The sequence below is a fragment of the Phoxinus phoxinus genome (genome assembly GCF_949152265.1).
Source record: "Phoxinus phoxinus genome assembly, chromosome: 3".
Taxonomy (NCBI): Eukaryota; Metazoa; Chordata; class Actinopteri; order Cypriniformes; family Leuciscidae; genus Phoxinus; species Phoxinus phoxinus.
The window spans coordinates 15,078,717-15,091,659 of record NC_136878.1 but is presented as its reverse complement, the minus strand read 5'-3'; the positions used below and the strand labels follow the sequence as shown (position 1 = coordinate 15,091,659).

General features: G+C 38.5%; 1 protein-coding gene across 3 annotated transcripts in view; it reads left to right on the top strand.

Moving 5' to 3' along the window:
* Positions 1 to 401: 401 nt before the first annotated feature.
* Positions 402 to 12,943, top strand: part of mfsd3 (major facilitator superfamily domain containing 3) — a 29,936-nt gene continuing 17,394 nt past the window's right edge. Inside the window, exons 1-3 of one of the 3 annotated variants that reach the window (XM_079607387.1) lie at positions 402 to 613; positions 1,039 to 1,771; positions 9,280 to 9,427. In XM_079607387.1, the coding sequence (XP_079463513.1) occupies positions 1,081 to 1,771; positions 9,280 to 9,427 (839 nt within the window). In that variant the 5' untranslated portion in view covers positions 402 to 613; positions 1,039 to 1,080. Of the gene's footprint in view, positions 623 to 934; positions 952 to 1,038; positions 1,772 to 9,279; positions 9,428 to 12,943 lie in introns of those variants that run through there. The other 2 variants (XM_079607386.1, XM_079607385.1) reach the window with 2 other exon arrangements.

Genomic DNA, 12,943 nt, shown 5'->3' with positions numbered 1-12,943 from the left:
GCCTACTTTTTACAGAGAGGAAAATGTGCCAAGTTTTTAAAGAAAACAGTCCCCCTGACTTACATCTATAATGAATAAATGTGCTTAGACAATATTACGATCACATATTTTTTTTAGATGCCTTTATATTTCTCAAGTATATTTATCTAAATTCTTTAAAAATGAATGACATTTTCTGTAAAACCTGGGTTTATAAAGTAAACTTACCTGCAGTATAAAACACTATTACCATGACAAAGACTTGTCTCTGTGTCAGAAGAAACATATTTGGCTGGAAAAATGGGAGAAGTGGGAACTAGATAAATATTGACTAAGAGAGAGGGCGTGATGTGTTTAAAACTTAATGGACTTGGGGGGGGGGAAGTACAGTCCTTTATAATGTCATCGGATAGGTGTCAGCACAAGCCAAGTCTTGCTGTGATTCCTGGCATACGCTGGCTGCAGTACCGGGTGGCGCTGTTGATTATTGGCTGTGAAACAGGGGCTCTATCGAGGGCTATATGTTGATTGGTTGAATGAGTGCGTTACGTCACGCGCTTCCACGGAAGTAACGAGGATTGGAAAATAGAGGTTATGCAGCATTGAGCACAGCGGGTTGAGGAGACATTTACCTGTAAATACAGTAAGCTATTTGCTGTACTTAAATTGTGTAATTTGTACATTGATATGTATAATTCGGTTGTTCTTATTAGTCCCAATCGATAGTCTCCTTCAAGTAGAGCAAATGTGGACAGTAATGGACTGTTTATGACTGTGAATGAAACGTTCTTATGCTCAAAGATTTAATTGCAGTGTAAAGCAGTTTGCAGAACGTTTATAAAATATATCTAATTACTCTTGTCTTGCACATGTTCTATCTTTTATACCCAGGTGGGATATTGTATCAGTGTCATGAATGAATACATGTGCAATGAATGAATTGCAATACAATGAATGCTCTTTGCAATGCTGGTTTGTGTTTTTAAATATAAAAATGCATTAAGCCAATATGTTAACTTAACAAGTCCATGTCAAACCCTCTACTTTTGTTCGTTCCAGAGTGCAGCCATGAGCTGAGGCTCCCCAAACCCGCCTTTCTCGATGATGAACGACAAGCTGGTGTTTCTGGGTCTCCTTTACTTTATCCAGGGCATTCCATATGGCCTGCAGTCATCCCTGCTCCCAGTGTACCTGCGTGGTGCCGGTCACTCCCTCACCCGGATCAGCCTCACCAAAATCCTCTACTTCCCCTGGGTGCTCAAGGTGCTCTGGGCCCCTCTGGTGGACCGGACTGGCACCAAGCGCTGCTGGTTGGTGGGCACGGTGGCTGCTCTGGCCCTCACCTGTTTGGTGAGCGCTACTATTTCACCTGATGTTCAGTACATGGTTGTAGCGGGCTCCCTGCTAGCCATGAACTTGCTGGCATCCGTGCAGGACATTGCAGCTGACGGGGTGGCCGTGCGACTGCTCAGGGGGCAGGGGGAGCTGGGTTTGGGGAACACTGTGCAGGTGGTAGGGTATAAAGCTGGGTCTCTGTTTGCTGGAGGGGGGTTGCTGGCTGTGATTGATGTTGCAGGCTGGGGCTGGATGTTCACACTGCTGGCTTGTGTGTACGGTGGTGTTGCTCTGTTTGTGTGGGGCGCCCCTGTGTTGGACGGAGAGTCGGCGCGGGGACAGGGAGAAGGACGGAGAGGGCCAAAGGATGTGATGCAGCCCTGGAAGGTGTGGAGGAAGCTCTTGTCTGTGCCTGGAACGCTATGGACGATGTTCTACGTCCTCACTTACAAGCTAGGTAAGATATTTGTCATACTTCGACACCATTTACATTTTTACACTAGTTTCACACAAGTTGACACTAACCTATTGTTTTGTAGTTGTCTACTGAGTAAATTATAATAAGACAGTGTAATATGTAAAGGTGAAGTGTGTTGTTTCTACCTCACCAGAAAAAATAGCAGTTTTCGCCCAAACATGTATAACTTTGCCCCACTATTCTGACATTCTGTTGATTTACTAGTCACTTTCCTGCTTAACATTTACAAATAATTTTATTAAAATATATTTTTATTTTAAAATATATTTGTGTTTATATATACAGTCGTGCTCAGAATTAATCATACCCCTGGTAAATATGATCAAAAATGGCTGTAAAAAATAAATCTGCATCGTTTATCCTTTTGATCTTTGATTCAAAAAATTGCCAAAAGTCTAACCTTTCATTTAAGTAAAAGAATTGAAAGTGGGGGGGAAATCACATTATTAAATAAATATTTTTCTCCAAAACACGTTGGCCACAATTATTCATACCCCTAGAATTTTTTATGAGTAAAGTATCTCTGAACTTTATTCCCATTATTCCCACCAGGGTGACTAGGAACATGAAATTGTCTAGCTATGACTTCTTGTTCACAGGAGTTTGAATATGAGGAAACACAAAGGCCAAATTCCCTTAATCATCCATCACAATGAGTAAAACCAAAGCATATAGTTCTGATGTTCAGCAAAAGATTGTTGAGCATCACAAAATGGAAAGTGGCTGTAAGAAAATAGCTAAAGAATTGAAAATCCTAATTTTGACCATCAGGGCAATAATTAAGAAGTTATAATCAACTGAAGATGTCACGAATCTGCCAGGAAGAGGACGTGTGTCTATTTTGCCTTAATGGACGGTGAGGAGGACGGTTTGAGTGGCCAAAGACTCTTCAAGGATCACAGATGGAGAATTGCAGAGATTAGTTGAGTCTTGGGGTCAGAAAGCATATTAAAAAAAAATCAAACGACCCCTACATCACCACATGTTGTTTGGGAGGGTTTCAGGAAAAATGCTCCTCGCTCATCCAAAAACAAACTCCAGCATGTTCAGTTGTCAGACACGACTGGGTCTTCACACGGCACAGGTTCTGTGGTCAGATCAAACTAAAAAAAGAGCTTTTTGGCAGAAAACACGCTAGATGGGTTTGGTGCACACAAGGATAAAAAGTGCCCCATGTGTACAATTTAATATACCTTTGGATCTTTAATGTTGTGGGCATATTTTTCTGCTGGAGGTCCTGGACTTCTTGTTCAGAGACATGGCATCGTGGATTCTATCAAATATCAACAGATAAAAAATCAAAACCTGACGGCTTCTGCTATAAATCTTATAATGGCCCGTGGTTGGATCTTCCATCAGGACCACGATCCAAAACAAACATCAAAATCAACACAAAAATGTGTTTAGGAGTACAAAAGGAAGCTTCTGCCATGACCGTCCCATTTCCCTGACCTGATGAGTGGAGTGAACTGAAGAAGAGAAGCAGCAACATGGATCTGGGAATCTGAAGGATCTGGAGAGATGCTGTATGGAGGAATGGTCTCTGATCTCTTGTCAGTTGTTCTACAAACTCATCAGGCATTATAGGAGAAGACTCAGAGCTGTTATCTTGGCAAAAGGAGATTGCAAAAGGGTATTTAATAAAAGGGTATGAATAATTGTGGCCAACGTGTTTTGGAGAAAAACATTTATTTAATAATGTGACTTCCCCCCCGACTTTCAATTATTTTACTTCAATGAAAGGTTAGACTTTTGCCAATATTTGGATAAAAGATCAAAAGGATAAACGATGCAGATGTATTTTTTACAGCCATTTTTGATCATACTTACCAGGGGTATGATTAATTCTGAGCTCGACTGATACATTTTATTTTAATAAAATTATTTGTAGCCTAAATGTTAAATACTATTTATGTGCTGTGATAACTATACAGCTATTCGTAAAGTTCCTAAAGTTATTTAGCAGAAAAGTGACTAATTTATGTTAGAATCGTGGGACAGAGGGAAAGTTGTAAATCAAAAACTACAGCAACAACACAAACATATTACTGACTGATCATGAACTTAAAACTGAGCAGATTATATATATATATATATATATATATATATATATATATATATATATATATATATATATATATATATATATAGAAATTGTACACAACTGCACAACTGCTAATGTAAATTATTCTTGAGCATCAAATCATCATATTAGAATGATTTCTGAACCATGTGATTCAGAAGACTGGAGTAATGATGCTGAAAATTCAGCTTACCAACACAGAAATAAATAGCATTTTAAAATATATTAAAATAGAAAACAGTTATTTTAAACTGTAAAAATATTTCACAATCACAATATTACTATTTTTGCTGTATTTTGGATCAAGTAAATTAAGCCTTGGTGAGCAGAAGAGACTTCTTTCAAAACATTAAAAAAATCTTACCACCACTGTATATATATAGTTTTTTTAGTTCATGGCCAGTCATGGTAATGTGTTGTTTTTCCACAAGATGGCAGCATTGCCCTTTTCCATCCTTACTGTCACATTATTCTCTATGACTTTGAAGCTGCTAAACATCAGGAGACCATACACAGTTGGGTCATCCAGTTGTTCAGAATGTCTGCACTGAAATTGATATTGAAATCTTTCATTCAACTTTGAGCTAGCATTTAACTTCAAGCCTTTTAACTATAACTTCTATGTTATGATTTGAATCAAGAATATAGGCATACATAGCAGCTAATGAATCACTTTCAATGTGGTGTTTGGCACCAGAAGGGGATTATGTCCAGATTAGTCTCTTTGTGTCTGGTATTTTCATTGAAAATGGAATTTGTATGTTTATATGAATGTGTTTTTGTGTGTGTGTCACTTCATTTGAGTGCAATGTTTTTTGTCAAATTGAACTTTAATCAGAAAACCAGGCTTTGTGTAACTTGTTAATGTATGTGGGTATGTGTCTCTGGCAAAGAGAGAGAGGTGGCACTGTAATCGGATGAGCTCCAGCAGACAAAATCAGACAGGACAAGCGGCGGCCCCACTCTTAATCCGTCTTATAAGGTTTCTCCCCCTGATCATCATCATAATCATTATTAAACAGCACTTCGGATGACACAAATGACTTTAAATGCAATAACATCTTTCGTTTACAAGTGTGCCAGCAAAGTACACTGCAAAACATCATTCTCCTAATCAGTATTATGTCTCATTGTTCATTAAAAAGATGTACAAATCTTTAAAATAAGATACATTTACTTTGCATTAGATTTGTTTTAGAGAATATGCATGAATTGAAAGGTTTATTTTCTGTTCCATTGACAAGTTTTTATTTTCCTTTTCAATAGTAATAAACAAAAAAAAATTGTGCAGTTCATGTTTAAAGCAAACCACAAAAAAAAAAAAAAAAAATCAATTTGCCTGTGGGATGAGACATTTTTTACTTTTTAGTCTCTGATAACTTTAGTCTGATAACTCTGATAGTCTTATCTAATGGAGTTTTGCATCTCAATGATTTATTTTAAATATAGTATGATTTATTTCTTCTAGAAAACAAGAAAAAAAAATTCAGAGAAATAGTTTTGCTCTGTTATCACTAAATATCACTAAAAGACAATAAAAAAACACTTTAAAACTCTCAACACACACTGATGTTGAGTGGAGATAGAAAGTCTTAGAATACATGCATTTAAATGGTCGTTTGCAGTTTTTTATTTAACTTCAATTGATTGTTACTCAAAAGCTTTATATGATCATATATATTACAGTACATAAGAATTCACAAACTATAGTTCCCTGTTATTTACTTCAAGATTTTAAAAAGATGTTTATTGGATTGTAGCATAATGTGATTGTCTTACTAAGTTGTCAAATCAATCACACTTTACGGTGTTCAATGTCATCTAGAGCGTCTATTGCATCACAGGTTGTTAACAAAATGTGTTCAGCCCAAGCGTTGATAAAGGGTGATGGAGGGACAGTGATGGGATGGAGGGGGCTGGGATTTTGCCAGACGTGATGCTTCCCTGGGAAGAGTCCAGCTGGAGATGGGAGTGTACTTGTGGGGGGGTTAAAGTTGGACTCTTTATGGGAGTAGAAAACCACTTTTGCTCTGTCTCTCTGTCTTTCACTCTCTTTATCTAACTATATATATATATACATAACACACACTCATACACGCTTGTATGCATGTATATCGCCTGATGCTGCCCTCCCTCTGTCCCGCACAGCAGGGGCCAGGGAAAGGGGGGGCTTGCAGGGGGGATGGAGGGGTGACGCGAGCAGGAGGCAAATATTTTCTAGAGGGAACGCAGAGGACTGCAGGGGGGATGAATTAATGAACACCCACCACATGGTCAACTATGAGAGAGAGTGAAAGAGAGCGAGAGAGATGATGGGGTGCAGGGGGCATCGGGTATGATGAAAAAGCGTGTGAGTGGAGGGTGATAGAGAAAAGAGAATTCCAAGGAAGAAGATGAGTAAAGTATGTGATGTCTTTTAGTTGACCTACCTTGTTTTCCCATTGTCTGGACCATTGTGTAACTCGGGTGTGAACATTAAAAAGCATTCTGTTTAGATATGTGAGCTTACATCACACTATGAATAGGATGCGTCTCCGTTCCCTATCCATACCACCGTATCTTCGCTCATGAATTTTCTCTATGCTTTTGTTTCATCCGAACAATTATGTCATTGTGTCCCAGAACGTAAAGGGAATAAACCTAGACCTTTGCATATTCTAACCTTAGAGGTCCGTAGAGACTTGGTAGGGGGCTTGTCGTTGGTTAAGGAGCATTTACAATGGAGTTGTGTGACTTGCTCAAGTACACAGATGCAGATACACACGGCACAGTGACCTACATGAACTGGGAGGGATCCAGGTTCCTCAGGCTGTTCCCATGCTGAAGACTTTAGGGACTTTGTATCGTAGAGTTGGTTTTTAGTCAGCATAGTTCAGGTGGCGTTTCTTTGAAATGCATGCTCATGTTGCTCCAAACCCGTATGGCTTTCTATCTTCTGTGGAATACAAAAGGTGAATACTTAAATAATATCCTGGCCTTTCTTTTCTGTGCAATAAAAATAACTGAGGTCTGGAGCTATCAAGTTTGAACATAATAGCATGATAGCCTTGTGTGAGGAACCGAGTAAAAAGTGAATCATTATTCATGGAAATTCTGAATAACTGTATTGCTGTTTATGGCGTCTTGAGAATAGAGATGTCTGCTATAGTTTTGAGTGAAATTTCCAATGAATCAGTTGATCCAATTCACAAAACCTATTTCAATGATTTGTTCTTGAATTATGAACAAATCATGAACTCACTGGCTCAATCTGATTTTAACAACACTTTGAATGAAAAGATCTTTGTTAACATTCCAGTCTTTTCATTTATGGTGCTTTTGTGTCCTTTCATTCTGAGACTTGAAAGGTCCAGTCGTTATTCATTTTAATTGCATGTAAATAACCAGTATATTCTTAAAATATATTTTTATTTCCATAGAAGAAATAAAGTTTGGACCAACATGAGAGTGAGGACAAGATGACAATTTTCTTTATTAGCTTGAACTATTTATTTAATTGTAATCCTTAACAGGTTTTCTTTCTTTCTTTTAAAAAAATAAATAAAATGCAGTGGCAGAAAACTTCAAAAGAGCTTCACATCTTTCATCGGGTTTCAATCAGTACCATGAGTATGATTGTTGTACAGTTCTTTATTTGCTGTCATAATTGTTCAGTCTCATCCTGAATCTGTTGTCCATTTTTGTCTTCATCTGTTCCCCATTATCTATCGTTGTTAACCGAGGTGAACTGATAGCATCTCTCCCCTTTCTCTCTCTCTCTAACTCCCCCATTTCTCCTCCCAGTGCCTCCCCTCTTCTGCTGTGTTTTTGTGGATGTCTAATGAAATCCCATGTGAAATGGACAATTGTTGCTCTGAGATTATTTATAGACATAAATAAGCAGCCTTGTTGTTTGTTTTCAATCCCTGCTTAAAAAATAATTAGTTTGAAGCAGCGTAGGAGAAAATAAAAAGACTGAGACAGAACGCTGAAGCGCATGTCCAGACTTCACATATAAGACGATCTACAGCATCTGAACTGTTCAGTGATCATTTTTGGCACTTTGTACATTTAGACTACAATGTTGTTGACACGGATCACTATTTGTTTCGCAGTGTTCCCTTTACATACATTTTAAACTATAATAATTGTGATATTTTAGTGGTAAACCATAATCTTAAGGATTAAGAAAGATGTAAGGAAATTAATTTTAAATTAATATAATATTATATTATATATACAACTACACTTGCCCCCCATATAATACAGCAAGTGTAGTTTCGAAGACATTTGTACTATGGTAATGGCCTCCGTAGTTCTACCTGTGTTTACTATGCTCTTAAATAAATTATGGTTATGCAGGAACTGTGCTAAATTTTCACAAGGGTTAGGTTATAAATGACTACTGTGACATTAATCAACACACAATACAAGCAAAGTAATATGCAGTTTCAATGTCCTGTGTGTGCAAAGTAAATGTGACTGACTTGTATAAGTTCATCCTACATAAAACTGCATTCTTATTCCTTGAAGGCATTGGACCTTGGTGGCATAGCTGCCTTATGATTCTCTAAGAAAAGATGTGCTGAATGTGAAAAACGAGTTCCATTGTTCATTGTTGCCACCACATTAGAGACTTTACAACATCCTTTACAAATTTATTTCTACTGTCAGACTCAATCCTCCACAAAGAAAGCAATGTCAAAGCGCTCACGTGCCGCTGTCAGCCAGCGTAGCAGAACTCAGGCAGAAGCGTCTGATTTTTGATTTGATTTTCTGTTTTTGTTTCTCACCGGTTTCATCCCGGGGTCCCCGTAAGCGCAGTTTCTGTTTGACGGCGGTCTCGGAGCTGTCAGTCAGCGGGCTGTCTCGCTGTCAAACTGAAGGCAGACTCCATAAATAATGACAATGGCGTTAAATAATACACGGCGGCGGGTTCCCAAGGCCTCTGTGCACCCACTATCATGCAGCGAGGCAGCCAGGCAGGACTCTGCGCAATGTAACGGCAACGTTTTCTCTGGCAACTTTTGTTTTTGTCAGAGTTTAAGTGACAAACTCTGAGGAAAAAATGACTGGAAGGCAATCCAGGCACTGATCCTTTTGAGGAGTAAAGTGCGGAAAAACAAAACAAAACGTGGCCTCTGCTCAGGTTACCATCACTTTTTTTTTTCCATTCTCAGACATGGCTGTGTTTTATTTTGACTAAGTTTGTGCTATGATGTAGTTAATATAAGGTTTTTAACACCAGTTTTGAGAAAAGTGATGTAATGTGATGGTCTTTTTGATGTAATGTGATAAGAATGCAACACATTTTCAATAATCCGGTCAGTTTTCTTGGTCTTTTTGTTCCCTCTAAGTTTTCCTCGAAAAGAGCATTTACAATCGTGCGTGTGTGTCCTGATGTAATCCTATGTTTTGTGTCCAGGCGAACAGGGAGCTATCACCATGTTTCCTCTCTTCCTGCTGGACCACCACATGACTGCCAGAGAGCTGGGGGTGTGGAACGGCGTGGTTGCCATGGCATTTTCCATCTGCGGCTCATCATTCGGGGGCTTCTTGCTCTCTCAGTACAGGTAGGGAGTGTGTTTTGTTACAAAACGATGGTGAAACTGACTCAATTCTAGCTGCAACACCCTTTCAGCCAAGTCACGCTTTGCCATTAATGTTGCAGGAATGGTGTTGGAAGACGTTGTTTGGATTTCACCTTACATCTTTTTCTAAACCCCCTCTTGCTTTATCGGTTTTTGTTGCCCACCATCTCTCTGTGAAAGAAACGCGGCCCTTTTCTTTTTCTCAGTGTTTTCTCACTATATCTCTACACCCATCTCAGCCCCAGGTGCAAAAGAAGGAGAGAGAAAGAGATAGAGAGTGTGTGTGAGAGATAGAAAGAGTGATAGTAATGGAAGTAAACACAGCCTTTTGTGGTAGCTGAGAGTAAAGCAGGCTCAGGTGTGAGCTGAAAGGCCTCCAGGATGCAAAAGGTTGGACTGCGTGAATGGAGATATACTTGTTGCTGATACGCTGCCCTTGTCTACTGACCTGAGACCGGTTTTTACCAGTTATGTCTTGTAATAGTTAAGATAGGATTTTGGTGGTCTAACTGTTCCAAGAGCAGTCGAAGTCGAAGTCGAAGTCGCTTATCTTCCTGGAGCGGTATTGACTCATAAGCCCACACACCTGTTAGTGTGCTCAGAGAAAGGCATGAGGAAGAGGATTTTGGAGAAAGACAGGTGCAGTGGTTCTGTGTTTATTTTGTTCCAGACTTGAGGGCAGACATCCAGTCATGTATGAGTTTAAAGTGAAATGATACTCTTCACACTGGACATGTGCCATTTTCTCCAGGCTGGTTTTCTTTACATTATGTCATCATGAAAATGCATTTTAATGCAGTTTTACACACCATTGGAATGCATTACATTATCTTCTGCACTTGACTGTTGGTGTGTACTTTAGTTAAAATGATGTAATGTTGGTTTATTAATAGCCTGAAAGTAACATCAACCTTAGTCTACTGTCTCTGTGAGCTGCAATTTCCTAACCATCTTAACAAGTTAGTCACTGAGGTGATGCAAACATTGTCTAGATCAGAGGCCACCGAATCCAGAACTAAAAGTTTGGGGTCAGTAAGATGTTATTGAAAGAAGTCTCTCACCAAGGTTTCATTTATCTGATCAAAACTGTTTTATATAAAATGTAATTTATTCTTATGATGGCAAAGCTACATTTACAGCAGCCATTACTTCAGTCTTCAGTGTCACATGACCCTTCAGAAATCATTTTAAAAGGGTGGTAAAGTATGATTTCACTTTTCTAACTTTAGTTAGTGTGAAATGTTGCTGTTTGAGCATAAACAACATCTGCACAGTTACAACACTCAAAGTTCAAAGCAAAGGAAGATATTTGCTTTTAAAGAAAAGGACTACAACAAACGGCTGGTAGGAACTACACGACATTCCTCCGGGGTTAGTGACATCAGCAACCCTAAAATGTACATAAACCCCGCCAGTCCACACAGTCCATGTTTACAAGAGGAAAAGTTGTTGTATAAGCAGGGTTCCCGCGGGGTCTTAAAAAGTCTAAAAAAGTCTAAAATTCTGAACTTTAAATTTAAGGCCTTAAAACGTCTTAAAAATGGCCAGATTTTCATCCGAGGTCTTAAATTTAATTTAGTCAGGTCTTAAAAAAGTTTTACCCTCGTTCATTTCCTGAAATGCTGGCCACAGAAAGTTATTACAAAGTAGCAAAAAAGTATCGAGTCGTAGCCTACAAAGCGGAGCTGTAGCAGGGGTCTCTGACACGGCGCTCGCGAGCTCCAGTAGCTCGTGGCCTGATTGGCGGTAGCTCGCCAAGAGGCTGTTCACATATTGCGTCTTTTGCGCGCTCAAGTTCGTTATTTCAAATTTAGGCGCGCGCCAAGCGCACTCATATTAGAAGCAATGCGCCATTTTTTCCAGGCGGAGTGAGATAAATAAAAAAAAAGCTCAAGTTTTCAGAATTCTGAAAGCGCACCGCAGGTCATGTGACAAGAACCAACCAATCCGCTTCAGCCTTTCCGTAACAACATTGAAAGCTCAGTCAACATGAAGGATGGGGGTGCACCGTGCACCCAAACACTACAGGTGTTTTTCTCTTCTCCGTAAATAAATAATGGCTACAGCAAGCGTTTATCAGTGGTGGAAATCCATTAGCTAGCTACTAAAACTTCTTTGTCGTTGTGGAGAGCGCAGTGCATGGTTGCATAGCAACGACAGACGCAACGGGAAAATCGGACCAAATCTTACTATTAATAATAAAAGATAAGCTAATGTGCATTGTAAATGTCAGTCATTTATCTTTTTTTGACATTAATTCTATAAAAGATTATTTAAAGGCTGAAATACGTGAGGTTTATCTTTTTATAAAACCTTTTTTGTCAAAACGTTATTTGAACTTGTACATTAGTAGATAACATGTTGCAAGACACTCTTTTAAAATCTATAGCCATAATTTTTTACGTTATTATTTTAATGTGTAAACAAAAAGTGCATATTGATGCTAATTGTATTTGTTATTTGCTGGTTAATGCGTCATGTAGGTCTTAAATTTAAATCTTTATGGTCTTAAAATGTCTTAAAAAGGTCTTAAATTTGACTTACTGAAACCTGCACGAACCCTGATAAGACTACATTTGTGAGTCAGCTCAAACTTTAGCATCCATCTTTTCACATGCAATAGAAAGTCACTCTGTGTTCATCTCACAACAGTTCCTATACGAGCGATTTATAGATTACCATGACCGAATATGCTAATTGAAGATAGTTAACTCCACATCAGCAACATAAATTCATCAACTAACCATTCAGAGACGTCCTGTTGCATTCTACGTGTTGTCACTTCTTGAGTCTCTCCATCTTTGTCTGACTCCGTTTTAAACATTAAAGACAGAACAGTTTCTGTCATTTTAGTGTGTCTGCGTGAGGTAATCACAGCTGCTAACACACATGAGCTCTTGAAACCCCGCCCTCTGCAGCAGCTCATTTGCATTTAAAGGGCCAGGAACAAAACGGTGCGTTTTCTCAAACCCTCAAAAAGTGACAACTTTAACATGCTATATAAAAATATCTGTGGGGTATTTTGTGCTAAAGCTTCACACACACACTCTGGGGACATCAGAGATTTATTTTACATCTTGTGAAAATGGCATTTTACCACCCCTTTAATATGCTGATTTGTTTCTTTCAAGAAACCTTTATTATCAATGTTTAAAGCAGATGTGCTGCTTAATATTTTTAAGGAATTACAGTGGAAACTGTGATACTTTTTCAGGATTTTTAATAAATAGAAAGCTATATAATAGAGCAGCATTTATTTGAAATAATTTTTTTTTTTAACAATAAACATTGAAAAAATGCTTTTGTTTTGATAGCACTTATAATATACAAGTTGCCAGTTCAGGGTGCTGACCCACCAAAGACTGTCCTATTAGAGACGAAAACGAAGATGCACTTGCTTTCAGGGAATAACCCATTTATTGTCACCACTCAACAGACCGTGGTTATGTTTGTAGTTGTGTTGTGGTTTTCTATAAAATAAACAGTAACATAAACATG